The sequence below is a fragment of the Passer domesticus genome, chromosome 5 (assembly GCF_036417665.1).
Source record: "Passer domesticus isolate bPasDom1 chromosome 5, bPasDom1.hap1, whole genome shotgun sequence".
Lineage (NCBI taxonomy): Eukaryota > Metazoa > Chordata > Aves > Passeriformes > Passeridae > Passer > Passer domesticus.
Window position 1 is genome coordinate 36,793,574 of NC_087478.1, and position 22,581 is coordinate 36,816,154.

Sequence of the window (22,581 nt, forward strand, 5' to 3'; positions counted from 1 at the left end):
GCTTCGCAGTCAAACACAGAGTACCCTCTAGGCACTGGGCTTTTGAACAGTGTGCATATATTATCTCCAACATCCAGGTTTCATATTGTTATTAAAAAGGAATTTTTAACCCATTGAACTAGCGCACTTAAAACAATCATCTGTATTTAAGTGTCTAGCAATCAGAACATTAGAATGGTATTACTTGAATAAGACATGAATTTCACATCGATTTCTCTTAGATGCAATGTTAAAGGTGCCAATTGAAAATCAGAGATTTGAATGAAGGATAAGAGAGCAACCATCTTTATTAAGGCAGTGAGTTAGCAAAACGTGAAGGTCAGAGGTCCTCTGACTGTTCTCTCTGGTGTTCTCCTGCTTTGGAAAAAGCCACAAAAAATAGCAAGGCAAGTGAAGAATAGCCTCTGTGATACTGCTGCCCCTTTGCCTTTGCAGCAACTGAAGCACTATAGTCAAGAGAAGGGAGTTGTGTTTTTTGCACAATTTTATTCTGCACTACTGCAAAAGAAAATTGTAATCATCATTTATTTTTCTAGAAATTTAATACTGAAATAAATGTTGCTTCTCTCGTAGTTGGTCCTATCTGTTCCATTTTAGCATAATAGTCCTATTAGTTACCCAGTATAAGATAGGTACCCCGTTACTCGAACTTGAGTTCTCCAAACCCTTTTATGATGTTTTGTGTTTCGTATTTATGCCAGTAATTCTGTATCTTTCCTGGAAAATGAAATTTTGGGGGGATTACATGTGGGAATGGGAACTTCTTATAAGGAAGAAAGCTAGATGTTGTAAGTATTGATTATTTGTAGAAGAGCTATCATACCAGTAGTAGTACATACTGTATGTGCTGGGAATTTTAAAAGGTAAGTTTACAGTAGAGTTTTTAGCCTGCCATAACCTGTTCTCACTACTGCAATATCCTCTGCCCTTTAATTTCTGCTGCTTCTGATAATTTTACGTGGTCTGTCAGAAAGCAAAAATTATCTGAATTTAAGGTTAAATGGGAGAGAACAGGGCAATTTCAGGTGAAAAGTAAGTAAACAAAGTACTTGACTAATGTAAAGACAACTTACTTTCTCTGCTGGAATTGCATGGGAAGGTTTTTGCTGCAGGGCCTGTGCTGCTGTCTGTAGTGCCCTTTATCTGTATGTGTCTAGGGTAGAGACGATGCAGCAATTCAGTTCTCCAAACTCCCCTCCCTGCTAATGTCTAGAGCTCTGACCTTTGTAGGTGACATTCACCCTTTTTTTCATGCAGGATTTGAGCTTGGTGTCCCTTTCTGCTGCAATTCATCATACTCCCCCAATCTCTTGCTGTCTGGTCTTCTGTTGCCTTTCTTGCATCCTAATTCTTTCTGCAACATTGCAGTTGAGAATTTTCATTCTCAGTTCTCCTAGCAGGTGGTAAAGAGGATTCTAGTCCTTTCTGTTCTCTTTCCAGCAGGACTACAGGCTTCATGCCTATCCTTTATGGTTTGGTTTTTGGTTTTGTGGTTTTTTGTTTTTTGTTTTTTGGTTTGTTTTTTTTTATGTAGAAAAGCTGAACTGAAAGAGCAGTGAGCATGCATTCTTTTTATTTTCTCAATAATTTTAGATCCACTTCCCCACTTTCACAGCTCACCTGGGGTTGGGGTCTTTTGGGTGGTAATAGTAAATACTGAGATTACTCTTTATATTACTAGAATTAATTAAAAATTCACACAGCTGCAAGGATAGCTTGTACTTAAAATGTGTCTTGCTCTCGAGCCCAATGGAGTCATCATCATTTTGGAGGACATTTAGACAGCTCTGAGATGAGGTGTCCGATACAGCAAAGAGAGCTGCCTGGAGACATCGTGCCCCTGGTGCCAAGCAGGATGCAGTGGTACTGACAGAGCACATATGCCTTGACAGACAGTAAAGATATATCAAGTGCCAAAATCTCCTCCCCTACGGTCTCTGTCTGCTGCTACCATCCTCAAGCACATGTGCATGGCTGGGGAGGACCAACCAGAGGACATTTGTCTCTTTTATTCACAACTTTGGTCCTATCACAAAATTTTTTTTCTGCCCCTTGGTGTTGACCTCAGTGCACTTCCCAATCTTGCAGATTCCATTTAAAACAGCCAAAACTAAATTCCTTAAATTTTTGATAAATTTTGATATGTTAGGGGAGTAAATCCACTCGGACAGTCATTTATGTGTCTACAGGGAGATCAGGCATTATTTTTCTGCTGGTGAAAATGTTTACAGGCAGAATTGTGTCCCCTTTTTTAAAACCTGCCATTCACACCACCCCTACAAGCTGTGTCAAAAGCATCTTGAATCCATGAGCACCACTATTCTCTTTCAGTCAATCTGGCAATAATAGTAATTTCAGTACTTTCATCCCTGGGGAAGGGAGACCTCATGGTGAGATACATTAGTGCAGCCACCTTTACAGCTGATAAGGGTTCTTGTAATGTGGTGTTCTCTGAAATATGAACTAAAAATAGCCAAGGGAATTATTCTGTTATCCAGAAGAAGGACTGCAACTTTCTGAAGGGTTTGGGTTCTTCATTTTTTGAAGAAAATTGTTTACAAAACAGAAGGTAGCAATGCCTCCAAGAAGTATCTGTCACTGTACTAGGAAGAATACCAAAAATTTTAATATGCATAAAAATTAGTTATTGTTTTTTGATTGTGTATCTTTAGAGATTTGATCAAAATATGTAATTTCTTTTTAAAGGAATTTTTCATCTTTTGGCTCTGGTTTTGCATTCAATTTTGAGGGTTTTTTGGGTTTTTTTTTTTGGTTTGTTACAAGAGAAATTCATGTTTCATTTAGGAAAAAAAATTATATTTGAAAATTTTGGGTTCCATTTAATGTTATCCTTTACGATTTATTATAAATACATTATTTCATATGTCTAGTATATATTATGATATTTTATTGAAGATGCTTAAATTTACAGAAAGGTAGTTTTATTCAACGTTAAATCATTTCCACAATGATTTGAAATATCAAATGAAGTACATTGAACCATTGGAAAGCTAAGATACAAAAAGAACATTTGTAGTGTCCTATTACACCTGTTTTCTCAGTTAAAGAGAATTATTTCTGATTGCAGTACAACTAAGTATAGATTGACTGAAAATTAAAAATTAATTCCTAAGCGATTCTATTTTTTGAGAAAATTTGCTTTTAATTTTGCAAGATGTTTGATTTTCTATTAAAAAATAGTGTACTGTCATTTATATTTTATTTGAAAATTTCCACCTATTTTTATATCCCCAAAGCTCCATTATGGTTTACTCTTTCATAGTCCAGAAACCTAAGCAGTTTATCTGGCCTATAACTTACTCCCAAATCCCTGCCTTCTCCATACTCTTAAAAATTGGATAAGGATTAGGTTGAAACCTCAAGTAATAGTTCCATAAGTGAGCTCCTACCCTCATTGGCAAGATAATAAGCACATGGCAGAGGGACTTTTGAAGAGATTATGAGACTGAGGATTGGGTACCACTGGCATATGGAATAAAGAAAGATGTTTGAAAATGTCTGATGATAAAATAAATGACTGTGATCTCTGAGCATAATTAAATTACTATCACTGTCAATGACTGCTGTTAACAACCATGTGAAAAGCAGTCATGTAACATAAGGTGCAAATTATTAGCATTTATATTTGCTGCAAAAACCTGGCACAAGTCAGGATTAACAATAACATTAAACCCTTCAACCACAATTTATCTTAAACTAAGCAGTGTCAATAACATAAATTCCAAGATAGCCCTTTAATGCAGAGTAAAAAATCTTGAACATTTGAGATACTGAAAAAATATCAAATATCAAATAAGTGCTTGGATGGTTAAACCTCTGTAAATAAGTCAGGTTCTGAAATCTGTGTTTTCTAAACTTAGCACCCTGATCTTTTTGGGCGAAAAGGCTAGAGGGTCCTGAAAATCTCCAAATCTCAAGCCCGAATAAAAATGTTCTGAGAACCTATTTATTAAGAAGAGACTGAAGATACACCTGAACTGAATGAAGCTTTTGGTTTTGCTAATTTATAAGCAGTCTGATTTTATGTATAGAATCATGAATGTCTGATACATTTAATTCATATTGCACATTCCCTCTCAGAAATACATCTGCTTTGTTTCTGTCTTCATGTGGCTATGCATTCGCTTGAGAGTTAAGAAATATAATTTTTTGACCTTTATATTTTTGAAAATTTTTGTCAAAATCAGCCAGTAGTTTTGTCCAGGTGGAAGTGATGAGCAAGACACTGAATGCCAGATGCATAGGGAGTGTGACCACTGAAGCCTGTAGTCCTTACTGATGCTGAAAATCAGGTCATGCAGATCCAGGTTTCTGCTAAAGCTGTAACCTGGGTCATTACTCAGCAAAATTTGGGAAAGAAGCAAGATATATGAGATGCAATCCTCGCAAACAAAACCAAGAAAGGAAGGACCCTTTTGTTCTGCTTAATTTGCCCTTTGCCAGACAGGTTGTTGTCATGATGCTGACTGCAAGCAAGTAATCCTATTAGGTTTCAGGAAATAGGCTTATACCTTGTTATCTGAAAATATTTGGGTGGATCAAGCTCTCAAAGAGGTTCAAGAGGGAAGACTTTTATTAAGAAGTTCTTTAGACCTTGAACTAGCACCTTTTCCCATAGTCACAACTTACTGGTAAACTGAACAAACCTGCACCTCCCTTTGAGACTTGCAGGGAGAAAATACTTTGCGTGAGACTGTGTGTGAGGAAGCCCATTGCCCCCCTCAGACTGAACTCACTTTGCATTTTCAGAGGCACTGTTTTTCCAACAGTTCTCGTGTGTTCAAGGATGCATCCAGCAGCTGGAATGCTCTACTTGAATGGCAGTGCAAGGCTGCCAACTTGCGACCATGTTATGGTAAGAAGGTTATTAGGGAGTGCTGCAATAAGGTGACAGGGATAGGAGGGGTCCAACTCTATGTTGTTGCTGCCTACACTTGTAAATGATGATTTTAAAAATCCCAGTGAAATTATAAATTGAATATAAAAATTTTGGTTTCGTCTCTGTCCACCACATCTTCCTATTCTAAGGAAAAGACAATGGGGGGTAACAGATATTCATCACAAGCCAAAACCACTCCAAATTTTGCTGTACTGCAGCAACAAAGCTGTATAAAGCTGCTGGATTTAAGACTTGCTACATCATGGAGATTTATAGGATGAGTATCATGATCAGAATGAAGACAGATTTACTTATCATTCTGCTAACATAGTTATGTACACTGTTTATTTCAGATTGAGTTTAATCAGGCGCAGACAAGAAAAATAAATCCTTGCTTCTGCTCATAAGCAAAAACAAGACAGGTAGTTCTAAGAACAAAGACGATTAAGCGTGTGAGACTGTACACAGCAGAGGAGATTACCAGTAAATCAGGACTTTGACACTGGTCAAATAATTACCGGGCATAGTTCTCCTCTGAACAATTATCAGAAGGGTCCTTTTGGTTTCTTAATATGCTGTAGAGAAAAGATTGAGTAAAGAGGTTTGATATTTCAATGCCTCCCTCCCATCTGAAGCAGTTGAGTGACAGTTTGCAAAGGTGAATGGCAAATTCTGCTCATCTCATGAGGTTTAAGGGGCTGGTGTTGGTATGATTTTTCTTTGACTATAAATGCAGCTACCATGAGATACTTTGTGTGTGGGCATCTCATTTATCTTTTCCATTTTGGGGATGGGAATTGTCCATATACAATTGGCCAATTCCAAGAATTAAATTTGTACTTCATAAAGTGATGAGGTAACAAGCAGTAATAGGGCTTTATATTGCTTTTCAGCTTCTGAAGAACTGCATGGGCAGTTTTTGTTTTGTTTATTTATGCTCATTCAACTAATGTTAATTAACTTGTCTGAATCTGCATTTGAAAAATGTAAACATCTCTTGCATCCAGTGTGTAGAAAGCTTAACAAACAGCAGTGGGAAGATAATTCCATCAAAAGATTTTCTCCCTTTGTTATGATATTGTCAACAGCTCTTGATGGAATTACTTTCTTACATGTTGCTTCAGCCCATATGTTACTATTTAGCAAGGATTGTTAAAAATATAATTAAAAATGGGTGCTGTCAAAAAAAAATATAACAACCCAAAAATAAAACAACCCAGAAATTCCAGAAATAAAATATCTTGTTAGATGGATATATATTGTTTTATTCACTTCCCTAAATTTAATTTTACAAAATTCCTTCTTCTGATTGTTTATAAGTTCTGTTAGGAATTTAGAGCTAGGTAATGACTTTCTGCTGTCCCTATCATGTCAGATTAAGTATTGTATTCAGAAATAAGTGGAAACCAGAAGGGGTTCTGGCAAAGACTTATTCAGATCCTGTGGTGTGGATATGCAGGTTTTGCAAGGTATGTATAATTATCTTAAGGAATGTAAATCTTCCACTAGTTCATTTTTTTCCCCCCGCTGGGTCTAAAACCAAATTATTTCTTAAGGCACTTATGAAATGCTTGGAAGAATATGGAAATTAACTGACCTTGCAAAAATGCATTTTTCTTTAATTGTTCTCTTGGGCTAGCTGTATTTCCTGGAGCAGTATATAATTTTCTAATTGGATCTTCTTAAAAAATAAATTTCTAACCTGAAAAAAAATGCTTGTAAAAAAGTGATACTGCATTAAAGCAGATGCATAAATGCATTCCTATTATTTTTAACTCTAAAAAATTTTCCTTCAAATATGCTGAGTGCATGCATTTTGAAATGTACATGGGATAATTTTCTGCCTTAAAGACCTCAAAGTAATTTAGGATTAAGGCTTCAGCAGTCACCTTGTTTTGGTGTGACAGGTGATGCATTACACTTGCTGAGGAAAAAGTGGTGAAGTATGAGTCCATCTGGCTATGTTTTCATTTAGCTATGAGCACAGAACAGCTATAGGGAAATTTATGGCTCCTGCAAGTTTCTAGTTTGATTCAGGGCCTGGGCTTTGGCTCTCGCAGTCTGTGGAATGAAGGAAAGTATTGATTTTGCAAACTCTGTGCTCTCTGGAATCTGTCTGTGAAGGGTCAGCGTAGCTGTTCCATGAATAATGAGCAGCTGAGATCACAGTAGAAGATTTAAAAAGGATTAATTCATGTTGAATTGAACTTTGAAGGAGATATTTTGCCAGCTGATATATTGGCATGTTAGTGAGGAGCTGCTTTAAGTAAAACTGTCCAATTATTTTCTTATCTCTTCCTCTTAATGAGCTAAGATGACATTTCTGTTCTCAAAAGTCAATTATGGAAGTAGCTATAAAATCTTTATACTCAGCTGTATCCTGCCTTACTCTCCTGAAACATGACCTGAAATATGGATGTCAGAGAAGAGTTCATGGCAGCAGCCCAGAATGCATGCTAATATTTGCTTCACTGGTGTGCTGTAGAGAAGTAATGACCACCTGCATGGAGTATGTTGTGGAGGCTGATTTTTGCATTTTGTTCCCTGTTTTATGGATTTTATCTGTGTAGAAGTAGCTTAAACACTATCTTCCACTTGCAGGGTTTAACTTATGTGAGTAAAGGTGTATTAAGTTCAAACTTTCTTCTGTGGGCATATAGTGTAAGTCCTTTACTTTGCTGTTACCTCTCCAGTCTTCCATGCTTACCCTTTGGATGTACCTGCCTTTGTCTGTTGACTACCTAGGGGATTAAATGCAGCTTTTATTTCCTAACTCACATTTAATGTAGATGCCTCATATCACTGATACCAAATGTCTTACACCCCAGGTAGCTGTTCCCCTCACAGGCACTTAAATCTAGGGATTTAGTATTTTTAGAACACTGTAATTCAAATAGGTGTCCAGTGTAACTGAGGATGTCCAAGTCCTACCACTGCAGTAGACTGCTGTACTAGCATCTTATTTGGCAAACATGGAAGTGTGCTATACTAATCAAAGAAATTCCTGGTGTTTCTCATACATCTGCTGTTTCTAAGAAAAATTGTGTAGTGACATCCAGTGGCTCTAAGAAAGGGACAGGGAGACCTGCATCCTCTATGGATTCGTTGACATAAAACAATGAGCTGTGTGCAGGCAAAAAAAGGGGTAACACCTTACTGCTCACCACTGATCTGCTTAGTATGGATTAGTAGATCCTCAAACATTCAGAAGTCAAGTTTTGGTTTAGCTCTGAATGTTACTCTTGCGCCATAATCTCAGTTGTCTTACTTGTCCTCTAAAACCATTCCCCCAAGCAGGAGAAATACACCTGGGCGCCACCCTGCATGTAGCTGCCATGGCAATGTGGGATTTAGAAGTGTTTAAAAGGGCTTCACAGTTTGAAAGCCCGAAGTTACTACAAAAATTAAGTAAAAGTTGTTTTGCTAAATGTGTTCAGATTCCTTGAATCACAAACCCATACAAACGTCCCTGGGGGTATGTGAGTTCCATTGACATTAGCAAGAAAGTGACTAAGGGCTTCTTATTCCTAATCAAGTATGTGTGTCTACTGCTGTGGTCTAAAGCTCTTCATGTGCAGTACAAAACATGTGACAAATACAGTGCTACTTTTCATTCAGCTACAGAGAGAACAGTTACTCTGATTGAATGAATTCTTTAACAGGAAAGATTTTTGTTTTGTTTTCTAGAGCTGTATGTTTGAAAGCTGTAGCTCCTGCTTTTGCTTACAAAAATGGGTAATGAACCTAAGAAAAGAATGCGAGCAACTTGTCAAATTGTGCAAGGACTGAGTACATTGAAGAAACCATAATTTTCTGGCATTTATGAAAGCACATTGATTGGAGTCTTGCTGTGTCTGATGATCTTCTTGTGAAAAGCTTCTTTATTTGCATACTGAGGCACTTTGGCTGGAGGTGGTCTCAGAAATTAATGACGTCTGCCAATATTCAAACAAATTCCAGGCACTGACCCAGCTTAACAGTATGATGAACTTCAATAAGCTGGCAAGTTTAAGGGCTTGTAGGAAAATGCTGAAAGTAGAAACAGGAAGGCTGAGTGAAACAATGATCATGTCTAAGTGCTCTGTCATGTCTTGTCTGCAACTAGACTGCTTTGATTTCCTGAAACAAGTACTTTGAAAGGAGACTATTTTAGGTGTCCATGAACTCATGCAGATTGTTTGATACCACTTCCTTTCATCACATGCCTTCGTAATTCATTGCTCTTCTAATCCAGTGCATTTTTACTTTCAGGCATCATGCAAAAATCTAGAAAAATATGTTGCATATTATCTGTGGGTCCTCAGTATGTAGGCTACAGTCAAATTGCATCTTTGCCCTGAAGATCTATTGCTTTGCTATTGCCTGCCTGATGCATGAAATGTCTTATTTTTTATAAAATATTCCTCATTTGGTTCATATACTTCAGTGTGTGAACTCAGAAAAACCTCAGATACTTGTGGAAAGTAAATGAAAAAGTTTCATGAGCACAGCTGAGTGGAATTTATCTTTTCCATTTGAGGATACTTGTTGGGATAATCTTTTTGTTTGTAATCTTTGTTGAGCTCTACATACTGATGTTAAGCACCGTGTTTTGCCTTCAGACACCTTGCTATTTCCAGAACATTATGTGGTAGGGAGGTCAATGAGGGGATTATTATGAGGAGATCTTATCAGTGCTAGCACACACTAATGAAAGTGAGACAAAGAGTGATAGTGGAGACTAACCAACTGTGTAGATAGAAAGTTGTGGATTTCTCAGCTTTATGGTGCATTTGATATGGTCAAGGAGCTGAAATGTTGCTTGAAGCATTTGGAGCAATTTGTGAAGAACTGGAATGTATGCAGTATTCATAGCCACCTTTGCCAATTACTGACAATGTCTTGCATCAAAACAGGCAAGAATTGTTCAGGTTTGAAAGGTGCAAGCTAGAATTAGGGGATGAGGTTTAGCTAGTGCAACATTATCTCATTGACATAACTAGTACATCACAGGAAAACAGATTTAAGCAGAAAGCATACTGGCAAAGTTACTGCTAAGAGTCTGAGCAAAGTCAGAGGGCATGAGGTATGTTTTTGGATGAAAGCTGTAACGCAGCCATCATTTTAACCATTTGTGCATGTATTTTTCTCCATTTTACAGATGTAAGGCCAAAAAAGAGGTCCTGGGTTTTGACGTGCAATTTAACCTAAATTTTAAGGTATCCCTGCAGCAAAATGTAGGTTCAAAGTACATATTTCAGTGCATTACATCTTTGCAAGTTGAATGCAAACCACTAAAGTAAATTAGAAGCTCTTTATTGGTATCTGATTTATTTTAAAATGTTGGTTAAAGCAGCCACCTTGCAGATTTCAGGGAGTCTGGTACACCAGGGATTTCAATTATGCTTCATATAGTCCCTTTTGTTAGAGAACTTTCAACTTCTTTGAATGAAGACAGAAGGCGTCTTTTATAACACAAAATTCAAATTCATCCCTAAAGCAGACCTCTTACAAGTATTAAATTAATTAAGCATTTCTAGAGAAAAAAAATATGTGATTGTGTTATCTAACACCATGGTGTAATATGCATTCACAATGAAAGCAGTGACTGCTGGGCTGTTTGCTTATTCTCTGTTTGCTGATTTGAACACAGACAAAGCAGAATGAACTGAGCTACCGAAAATAAAAATCTTTCAGGTACATGCAAGCAGTGATTTTGAAGACACTTAAGAATTATCCAGATTTAAGAAGATTTAAGATTTCTCTTAAATTCATATTTATTATGAATTTATTAAATTTATTAAATTATTATGAATTTATTAAATTCATATTCTTAATGAGAAGATTATATCTTGCTGTATATCAAGGTTCTTCTTGAAATCCTGTTGGGATCCAGGGGTTTGTCAAAGAAAAATTTCCAGAACTTGTCAAAAACAATGCACTTTTCTCTTAGCTTCAGTCTCCCAGATAGGTGAACACCATTTGCTGACATTTTCTTTTAAAGAAATCAGCCTGAGTCTGACACCAAGAAAAACGAAGCAAATTCTGTCAATATTATAAGTAGTTAAAATGTGTTTTTTAACAGCTAAATGGTGTAATGCATTAATGAGCAGCAGTGCTAACCTGACCTGTTATAGACTCTGTAGAATGTGTGAAAAAGAGAAAAGTAAATGAAAAATAAAAAATGAAAGACAAATCTCAGCCAGTATATTAAAATATAAATGAATATTGTTTTGATGAAGGGTAGGAGGAACAAGAACTAAAATTAGAGTTTGTTGTAGACTCCCACAAATGGGTTTTCAGTCTTGAAGTGATGCACAATAATTTTATCAGATATTTTTGTCATGAGTTTCTAGTTTAAAGGATACATTAATATGAATCATCAAGAATTTTTTTCCAAATTATAAACAAGGCATTTTCATTATCAAAAACATACATTCTTGTCTGACAGCAGCTCTACTATTTAGAATTGGGGAAAGAGGTCTTTAAAAGTAGAAACAGTAAATACTGAAATACAAAAATTTAGCTGCATGAACAAAGTAAAACAATTCTGGATAATACATTCAAATACATAAAAACAGCAGTCTTCATTGCCAGAGGGATAGATGGTGTGGTCTATTCTGTTGGAGTTTTTGGTTTTTACTGTTTCTTTTCAAAAGGTAAAACATTGTGTCTTGTAGGCATCGGTTTCTGTAACAGTCCTTAGAATATGCCAGAAAGAGAGTTCCAATATTCCTGGTTTTTGTAGGCACACTGAATATTGTCAGAAATTTTGGTGTATGAAAGCCCCCAAATTTATAAAACACCTCAAGCACCTATCACAAGAGGAAAAAAAATCCAGGCAAATACAGTGATGATTCTGAAGGGTCAGTAGTAGAGGTGTTAGAGCTATCTTTGATACAACTTACAAGATGGCCACAAGTGCTCCCCAAACCCACTAATAATCCACTGGTGAGTGAGGTGTGATGAGTGTGAAACACCACAGAGAAGCCATAAAACAAAACATGATCACATTAATATTTGCCTGAAAACACTGGCTATAGAGAACATCTTTATTTTTTGTGAATCAGCTGAACTATTCCAGAATTTAGAAAACGTAAATTCTCTCACAGAGAAAAAAGGAGCAAAAAATGAAGTATGAAACATTAAAATAGAGTATAATAACAAAGGGACATGGGAAAAGAAGATGAAATTTTATCCCCAGGGTATTAGGTAGACTCAGAAAACCAATGGTCAACTATTATTTGACATGAACGTCATACATTAAAAGCTGATGCTCCTTCTGGAAGTATCTAATACATATCCTTTTGGATTTAGTTTGTGATCTTTTTTTCTTTTTTTTAATGACCAGCTTTTCATCAGGTAATACTACCTTTTCTACAACTTAATCACATTTATATTATTTATGTTTTTATCCATCCTTAAGGTTCATAGTCGTAACACTGTTCTAAAGGTATATTCCCATGTGGTACACAGTGTTTTATTAACGGCTTTTTATCATCAGTGAAATTATGCATCACATTAGACAGTGAAAAACACAGAAGGCCTAAATGACTAGTGCTTCCGAGATGGTTCTTAGATGAATGTGGACAGCCTATTATGTATGACATTATAATTTCATTATTAAATCATTCATGTGTTTATCACCTGGAAATGTAGCAGAAGACGTATTTGTTTGTATCATTGTACTCAGTGGTGGAAAGTGCAGCCCTGTAAAAAACTCTTGCCCTCTGAAATATGTTTATCTTGTCACTGAGCAGGTGTGCTAATGTGATTTTCTACCTTTTGCAAAAGAAAGGTAAATGCTTGCTGCAGTTGCTATGATACAAGACTAGTGCACTGAACTTTCTGGTGCATCAGCACACATTTTGTTCCATGCAGTTCCCTGTCACTGCTGCAGTCTCACAAAACTCCTAATGTAAAATAAGGATTCACTGATATTTTTCTTGTTTACTCTGAATGACTAGTGCCAATAGTGCTGAGCTTTAATTTAACTAGGAGATTAAATTACATGGGTTTTTTTCTAAAAATCATCTCATGAGGCTACAGGAAAACAAGGGTAAAATGCACTTTCTTGTGTTTGGGACTTTATCAGCGGGTGTAAACACCTAGCTTTGTCTTGCTAGAAGTTATATATCTAAAAGAGGCTTTATAAACCCTCTCCTCTCTAAGAGAGGAAAAGAAAAAAGGAGGCACCTTCAGTGGACAGTTTGTCCCACAAGCCTGAGACATGTTAAGCCAGGATGAGTTACCTCCTGGAGGAGGCTGTTTTTAATAGTGGTTAGAGAGGACACCTAGATAACTTAAATGAGATACCAGACTTTTATATCCCTAAAATTATAGGAGATGAATCCCATTGGAAGTGATAAGGTGAATTTTTTTCAAACTTTTGGCCTGTGAATAATCCAAAACTAGATGAACAGATGGAGATGTAGCAAAATACTGGAAGTGTAATGCTGTATATGGCAATAAAAAAAAAGTCAAAATGTAATGTCATAGAGAAGCAATTCTGTAGAGAAAAGTCTGAGAAATACAGCTCAACCTCCCTTTCATGCAAAAGCAGGGCTTTTGTGAGGGTGGGTAATGACATTTCTGTAAGAGAAGCCTCTCTCTCATTTGCATCCTTTGCCTCAGTCTCCCAAAGCAAAACAGTTGACAGACTGGGTTTCTTCAGAGATGTGTAATGTATTCTCTGTCAGCTCCAGTGACTGTATTCTCAGGGATTCCTATTTTGATGACATTGCACTAGCTAGACAGATACTGAAGACAAGAAATAAAACTTTTGAAAATACTGGCTTCTTCCTGACAGTGGATTAGTCTGCAGAAAAGATACTCCTTTAACTTTTATGTAGCCTGGCAATTCATCAGGTCTTCTCTAAGATATTAATACTTTTTTTTTTGACTAGCAATATCATGTAAGCTTAATGGATTTCCCTGCCGGTGTAATGAATGTGATTGCAATGAAGCATGAAACAAACTGTTTTAATGGCTTACACTTTCATTTGATGGTAATTTTTTTTAAGGACACCTGCATCTTTCATTAGTTGAACAAGCAACCACTTGACTGCAAATGAATAATTCATTTAAAAGTCTGAAGAACAATATTCATTGTACCTTAGGAAATATTACTGAAAAGTTTCTGGTAAATCACTTGAAAAATAAGTAATCACATCTATTGATTTTGAGTTGCCTTCTGCCTGTTGAGACACGGTATGTAAAATAGATGTGCTCCTTTCTCTGCAGCTGGGATGACAGCAGCTCAGTTAGCAGTGGCCTCAGTGACACTCTTGACAACCTCAGCACAGATGATTTGAATACCACCTCATCTGTCAGCTCTTATTCCAACATAACAGCCTCTTCAAGGAAGAACACTCATGCCCAGGTGAGTAGCTTTGTTGCAATTTGTTGCAACACCCCCATGCAGGATAGGAAAACTTTGGTATCAATGCCTCTAAATGAATGAGGTATTCGTATCTTACAAAATCCTCTATTACACCTAAATGCAAGAAGCCACAGACTCCATTGACCTAGCCTTGGGCTGTAAGCTGACATTCCAAATTCCCTGCTCCCAGGGCATGTGTTACTGCTGAAGGTGCTGGCTGGTGAGACCCAGCTCTGCCCACCCTGGGGGAGCAGCCCAGGTCCCAGGTCCTGCTGCATGCTAGCGCAAAACAAATGCAATATGATTGGATCTCTGATTGTGGATTTCTACTCACTTCAGCTCATTTGGAGTATCTCTTGCAACAGATAACTCAATAAAAAATAATATATTTTTTACTTTTTGTGAGCTGAAACACATTAGGGAAGAAATATACAGGCTGTGCCGTGCTTTCAAATGACAGAGGTTGTCTTCTCCCCAGGGATGAAAGTGTCAATGCAAGGTGACAATGCATAGTGTCAAAGTAGAGTTCTTAATAGCATACAGACACAAACTATATACATCATACATACATGTGTCTGTGTGTGTGTGTGTGTGTCTGTGTGTGTGTATGTAAAGCTCTTGTGGCAGGTATCCAAACATTTCTTCCCAGCTCCCCTCAAAATTGCAAGTAACAGAGAAGTCAATACAGAATCCTTGCAGGACTTGGTTCCCTCCAAAAAAGAAATAAAACCAGAAAAGTTTGTCTCAGTAGGAAAGTATTCTCTGCCATGTCATTTCCTGAACTTTGAGACTGAACACTCAGCACAGGGGAAGAGTGGCTGCCTCCAGTGATTTGATGTCAAGTATGCAGGACACAAGACTGACACTTCTGATTCCATTTAGACTCCTGCAGGCAGCCAGTGTCTGCAATTCAGTGGTCTGTTTTCTCAGTGTAGATTTCAGCAGACTCCATGAGCAGGAGAAAACCACATATTTGTTATTCCCCCTCCGACAATAGGGAAATATAGTTAGTTTTTGAATGAAAATTACTTTAATCTCCAACAGGACAGATACTAGACCAATGCTATATTCATGCAAAGGTAGTCACTCAAATGCCAACATTCTTCAGCTCTTACCATTGCCTTTCCCACTCCATCAGGGACTTCCATGATTTTTAACTGGAGATCAGCTTCTTCCCTTTCACATCAAAAATAATGACCAGCTAGTTCTGGCTTGCTTGTTCCACTGCATAGTCATCAGGACTGGGAAATCTCAGGCTGACTTTTTAATTCTGTGGGGGTTTTTTCATTTGGATTCTCTCATGTTCTAGCTGCCCTATAATAAGCCTCTATTTTATTTGCAAATTGTTCAGTGATAGAGATGCAATGCATGTTAAAATTTTACTTCATTTCCAGAATTTCTTTATATTGTGAAGCTTAGGAAAATACCTTTATCAGGTATGCCTTTACCAGGCACATTAAGCAGAACTTGCTGTATTCCATACTAGCTGGCAATCTCAGTCAGAAGCTGAGATGAACAGAATACTCATTTTGACAGCTTTTTTTCAAATCTTAGATAAACTGCAACACAGAGATCCCTTTCTCAGTCTTTTTAAGTGATTGGAGCGGTAAGGCCTGGCTATAGACTGAGACAGAAATTGCATATTTTGCTGTTATTTTATTATTACAAGAACTATAATGGTGAAGAGAGGCTTTTAGAAAGTATTGTACTACTCTCTTTTTATTTTAAATTAAGCAGTTTGCTTTAAAAATGTATGACTATGTGTTTAGAGCCTTCATTTATGGTAAAATGAAAGCATGTTGTTACACGTTACACATGTAACAATAACTTGAATGAAAACTTACTTTTGAATGACCCTGCAATATTTCTGTAGATATTTGTTTGCGCTTTTTTCCCATTAATTCTCACCCATAATCTGTGCTAGCATGGCCAAAGCACATACGTAACTATGGAAATGTGGAGAGCTTTTGCCTTTTGTACACCTCAGCTGACAAATATGTAAACAGGCCCTGATTATTCTGTTGGTCATGTAATTGGTATTAATCGTCCTGATGGCAGCAGTGCCTAGGACACAGCCACAGAGGGGTCTCTGTGGTGAAGGAGCTGTGACAGCACAGGATAATAAATAGCCTGTCCCTCAATGAGATCCATTTTGCAGCCCCTCTTAGGCTGGTAATACCTGAGAGCAGCACCATATTTTTGCTGTTAAAGAGGGGCAGAGACAAGCAGGAGTGGTGAGAGGGTGATGTGCAAATAAGGCTTCAGACTGAGGTCAGGAAGCTGCAGAAAAACACAGAAGGAAGGGTTACACCAAACAGCCTGTCAGCACAAAGAACACCAGTCTTGTCAAGCACAGAGGGTAGGGTCAGTCTCTGTTTCTGTTTAAGCCACTTTCACAGCTTCTACATTGTCTTGTTGGGCTGCTCCTTCAGCACTCCCTTATCAGCATGCCTCAGGGACAGCAGATGCCACAGGAGGGTTAGGTCCTTACTGGTCCATCCTCCCCATGGGCCTGAGTTTCAGAGGGAGCACGAGCCCAGCTGGTTGCATTCACACCACGGATTAGTAGTGCTGGCATAAGCCTCTCTTCTGCTCTGTTATCTGATACAGCTAGAGAGAGTTTCTTGTTGGAAACAATTAATTTCTGTGGAGACAGACCAGTGACCAGTAGAAAAGCCATCAGCTGAAGCACAAATATTTTTGGAGAAGATGCTATCCTTGCACACTGGTTGCACAACATACTCTGTTCTGCTGGAAAAATAATCCAGTCACTGGAAGTCTTGGGTAGGAAAAGGCAAGAAGCCAGACTGAGGTAATTTTAGTAGTATATTCAGAAATTTGCTCATCCAAGCTTTTAGTAAACCTCTCAGCACAGTGATTCACTTCTGAGATTCACATCGAACTGAGGAACAGTAGGGTATCACCACTGATTATTAGAGTGAATTATGTTTCACTTTTTTAATAGTTTATCTATAAAGGAAAGTGATTAAATATTTTGCAAATAAAAGAGAGAGAAATGTCATCCCCAAATGGCTATATTTTGTATGTTTTTAAACTTTTGGAATCAGGATGCTAATGATTTAGGAAAAAAGTTTCTGTGGCCCTTGCTGCAAATAGACCAAATTCTCCTCCCCAACTATGATTTAAGGAATCAGCAAATAACAGAGGTGCTGGGACTGACCATTTCTCACGCGGATCTCTTGTAGCTGAAGACAGACTCAGAGAAGCGCTCAGTTACAGACAGTGAAACTTGGGGCAGCACTGAAGAGCTGAAGAAACCAGAGGAAGACTTTGACAGCAGCGTAGACAGCAGCGGCAAGTGGAAAGGCCTTCCCTCGGGGCTGTCTGAAGAGTCAGAGAAGGGGGGGCAGAAGACATCTCTGTCTGTATCACAGACTGGATCTTGGAGGAGAGGCATGACTGCACAAGTAGGAGCAACTCAGTCCAGGCACAAAGCAGGAACAAGTGCACTCAAAACCCCAGGTAGGAAACTTCTGCAATTCAGAATGCAGTGGTCTTAAAATAATTGATGGATGTTTTATATGTGTATACATACTATATGCATATTTTTCTCTCTTCCCATAAATGACTGCAAGCTCAGATTGTAATATTATATTAACTTTTTCATTTCTGTAACTGTTAGTTTGCTGCGTGCATAATAATAATTTATTAAGTACACATGGGTGCATCAATAACAAAAACTATGATTGCATTTTGTTGTGCTATCATCTGTGTATGTCAACGTCTATTAATTCTTAGAAGTATTTTTGGGCTTATCCGTACCTTATCCTTATTCTCTAGAAAAACTTATCTTTGATAATTCAATGTATGCATAGAAATAACCAAATATTAGGAGATGAGTCAAAAGGATTTAATGTTCAAGGGAGGGGACTCCAAATGATATTTTTAGTTATTTCTGAACTAAAGCTGAATCATCACATTCCACATACTACGGGTGTTCTGCAGACCACTGTTAAGTGATAAAAAATTGTAAAAAAAAAGTCTTTTTACACACTTTCAGTGCTAAATGCCCTCCTGCCTAATTTTGGAAGGCCTCTCAGAACTAGTAGCCACTTCCGCAATCTAGTTTTGAAGCAGATAATTCTTGATACCATCTAATTCTAATCCATCATTTTACTGAGGAAATGTGTATTCTCAGTAGAACATTTTCTGGAGCTTTTTCATGTCCTGACAAAACAATGCATGCTTCCACTCCTAGTAAAGGTAACTAACAAAGATGTCCTTAGTATAAATCCCCACCCTTTGTGAACCCCTTTTGTTTCTTTGCAATTTGGAACTGCCAAACATTGCTCAGTCTCTCTGGTCTGTGAGATCCCTGAGGAGCACTGCCATGGTGATCATAAGGATAGAGAAACTATACCCCTCTACTAGCAATTAAAAATGAAGGTACTAAAAGTTTTGCTGTACACCAAGCTAATCTTTCCAGATCTGTTTTGCTCAAGGTGATCAGGCAGCCACTGTGCTTAACTACAAATGAGCTCTATGTTTGCTGGGTCGGAGTCTGATCTGTATCATGGCATGTGTATCTGTTGTGTGGCATAAGATGTGTGCTTGAATAAATACATGAGTGGAGTTAGTTCTGCTTTGCAGGTGTTACTCTTTATTACATTTTAGTTTCTTAAGAGAAACTAAATCATCCACCCTCATAGCTTCCATAATTTAATAATAAGAATAAATTAAAAACTTTGGTATGTTTCAGGAGTTAGTAGTGGTATACAATAGATGCTTAGAGAGAAATTAGAATTGAAATGGCAGTTTTTATCTATTTGTAAAACAGGAAGAGGGTACTTTCTGGTGTAGCAGAACATCTTACTTTGACCTTCCTGCATGTAAAAATAAAGTTTTAGGAAATATGGAAGAAAAATATAAATATATGGTATATAGTCACAAGCCTACACAGGACTGAAGAAAACCTCTCAAAAAAAAAATCAAAAATCTTGAGAAGTCATCAAGGATACGACAAAAACTAATTAACTTGTGTAATTGATATTGTTACAGATCAAGATGATTCATTCCATAACATAATCTTTCCATGATAATTTTGTGTAACTAAAACCAGAACAAACTTATTCATATACTAAAAAGATGTAATCAGTGAAAAACAAAGAACTCTATAAGTACAACTAATTTACACACACATAATTGATGTCATACTTCAGGAGATGTTTATTACTTGTAATGTTTTATTTTCATGTATTACTTGTTTCATATAGAAATACTGTTAACAGAAAAGAAAAAATCAGTCAAAATTCCTTATGATTCATTGAAGATCATTTTCTACAACTACATTTGCCACCTATCTATGAAACTGGAAGTTCTCATGGGAATTTCAGGCTTTTAATACTTTAAGCTTACCTGTAATGTGTGATACCTGCTACAGATAGCTGATGAGAGACTAAAGACCAAACTGGTCTGTTTCCTTAGGGTAATTCTATTTGTGTATTTTTTCATTTTGAAAGTGTAATCATACAGTGTTGAAATTAGATATTTAGACATTGCAAGTGACACAAGTGACCTTTTCACATATACTTCTACTTAGGAAAAACCGATGATGCAAAAGCTTCAGAGAAAGTGAAAACTCCGCTGAAAGGAGCCTCTATACAGCGATCTCCATCAGATGCAGGGAAGAGCAGTGGTGATGAAGGGAAAAAGCCTCCCTCTGGCATTGGAAGATCAACTGCTACGGGGTCATTTGGATTCAAGAAGTCTGGGTTGGGATCTTCTACCATAATCACCACAAGTGGAGCGACCATCACAAGCGGGTCAGCAACGCTAGGAAAAATGCCAAAATCTTCAGCCATCAGTGGGAAGTCCAATGCAGGGAGGAAGACGAGCTTAGATGGTTCCCAAAACCAGGACGACGGCGTCCTGCATGTGAGCTCCAAGACAACTCTGCAGTACCGGAGTCTGCCTCGCCCATCAAAATCCAGTGGCAGCGGGATCCCTGGCCGGGGCGGCCACCGCTCCAGCACCAGCAGCATCGACTCCAACGTGAGCAGCAAGTCTGCAGGTGCTGCTGCCTCCAAACTGCGAGAGCCAAGCAAGATCGGGTCCGGGAGGTCCAGCCCTGTCACCATCAACCAGACAGACAAGGAAAAAGAGAAAGTGGCAGTGTCAGATTCTGAAAGCGTCTCACTGTCCAGCTCCCCTAAATCCAGCCCAACTTCGGCAAGCGCCTCTGGCACACCAGGACTGAGACAGCCAGGATCCAAATACCCAGATATTGCTTCCCCCACGTTTCGAAGGTTAGTGCATTTCTATGATTCCCTGAAGTTGCAATATATAAACCAGGGATTTTCAGTATGTTGAAGCACTGTGCAAAAAGCCTTTTCAGGGTATATTTTGCCACAAACAAATCAAGTACAGGAAAATAAAAGGGCAGTATTTTTTTCATACAACACAGCAATTTCTTTGAGATTTGAAGACCTTCCCAGACGTGAAATGGCTGCTCCCTGAGGTTTAAGTATTTTAGGTACATCCCCATAACCACAGTTTGAAGCTTAGAAGGTGGAGTCACTGATCCTTATGAGTCCCTTCCTACTCAAGATATTCTATGATTCAAAGTTCAGCCACATGTGCAGTTTCTTCTCAGTACTGTGGTAAACCCCCAAAGGGAAGAAGAACCCTATGTTCAAGCACATTCTCTTAATGGAACAGGCATTGCCATATTCTGGATGGAGAACTGAAGAGCTCTTTAAATTATAGAGTTAGATTTGCTTTCCCATTGTTGGCAGCTCCAGATACAAACACTTCATTATCTTAGCAGCTTCATTACATTTTTTGACACAAGCATTGGCAAGGCTAAATTTCAATTGTAAATGCTCTATTGTAACATTTCTGGAAGTATAAATCTGGATGAGCACTCCATGAATTGGGATAGAGCACTTTCACTGCTGGAGAAAAAGCCAATAGTGCCCTCTTGTGCCTACTTACCAAGACAGCATCTTCAGGCAGCTGGGGAGCTGCAGCTTAGTTTTGTGAGCTTGGTAAAATGTAAAATGGATTCTTATGTTATTAGACGTGCTTACTTTACATCATGATAAATTTTGCATTTATTTACCTTTAATTTATGAGCTGTACATTAACTGCAGCTTAAAATATTTCCAGAAATACATTAAAACAACACATGACCTTTTAGTTAAAATTTTAAAGGACTGGCAGTTTATTTTTTCATCATCACTATAGAATTTTCATATCTAGAATTGCTGGAAGACTTTATGTGAAATACACTTTTATCATTCCTGCCCTTGGAGACAAACTGAGCCCATTTAGCCATGGTGCATTTTATTCTGAGTAGTTACTACATGACTGATGGCCACATGACCATCAGTGCAAAAAAAACAACAAGAGGGGAATTTTGCACAAATACTTAGATTTTTATTGAACTATGAAGGATTTTGCAAGTGTTTGTTGCAATCATTTAAGCAGATTTGAGAAGTGAGGAGTTTAAAAGCTAATGACTTGGGCATGCTTAATTACAGAATTTGGGTGAAAGTGTAATCTGTTTTTGAACCAAGAAGACAAAAATGTGATTATTTTGTCTCTCTCTGGGAGGGTTTGTGCAAAGAGCACATCTGAATAGGAGTGAATAAGAGCGGTTACTAAAGAAACAAACCATGATTATTGTCATATGGTTAAGTGAATTTAAATTTGCATTGCGATTGATCAACTAGGTAGGCGTGATTTTCATAGCAGTAATTAAAAATGTGTAGTTTGGCTCTTAGGATGTTGCGCCATGAATGTTTAATGCGGCTATCAGTTTCTCTAAAGCTATTTGTTTTACATTTAGGTTGTTTGGTGCCAAGGCAAGTGGTAAAGCTGCCTCTGCACCCAGTACTGAAGGTGTGAAACCCACATCGGCAATGCCCAGCCCTAGTACCACATTGGCACGGCAAGGCAGCCTGGAATCGCCATCCTCGGGCACAGGCAGCATGGGCAGTGCAGGTGGGCAAAGTGGTAGCAGCAGCCCCCTCTTCAGTAAACCTTCGGACTTAAATGCAGATGTTGTAAGCTTAAGTCACTCCCTGGCTTCCAGTCCTGCCTCAGTGCACTCTTTCACATCAGGTGGTCTTGTGTGGGCTGCAAACCTGAGCAGCTCTTCAGCGGGCAGTAAGGACACACCAAGTTACCAGTCCATGACTAGCCTTCACACCAGTTCCGAGTCCATTGACCTCCCTCTTAGCCATCATGGCTCTCTCTCTGGACTGACAACAAGCACTCAGGAGGTTCAGAGCCTGCTCATGAGGACTGGAAGCGTCAGATCTACTCTTTCAGAAAGGTGAGCTCGCCTATAGATATA

General features: G+C 38.0%; 1 protein-coding gene across 17 annotated transcripts in view; it reads left to right on the forward strand.

Annotated features, from left to right (window-relative positions):
- Positions 1–22,581, forward strand: part of NAV3 (neuron navigator 3) — a 503,615-nt gene that overhangs the window by 423,625 nt on the left and 57,409 nt on the right. For 15 of the 17 annotated variants that reach the window (XM_064419581.1, XM_064419580.1, XM_064419582.1 and 12 more), the window contains 4 exons: positions 14,123–14,261; positions 17,468–17,744; positions 19,822–20,527; positions 22,072–22,560. In XM_064419581.1, the coding sequence (XP_064275651.1) occupies positions 14,123–14,261; positions 17,468–17,744; positions 19,822–20,527; positions 22,072–22,560 (1,611 nt within the window). The remainder of the gene's footprint in view (positions 1–14,122; positions 14,262–17,467; positions 17,745–19,821; positions 20,528–22,071; positions 22,561–22,581) is intronic. The other 2 variants (XM_064419589.1, XM_064419590.1) reach the window with 1 other exon arrangement.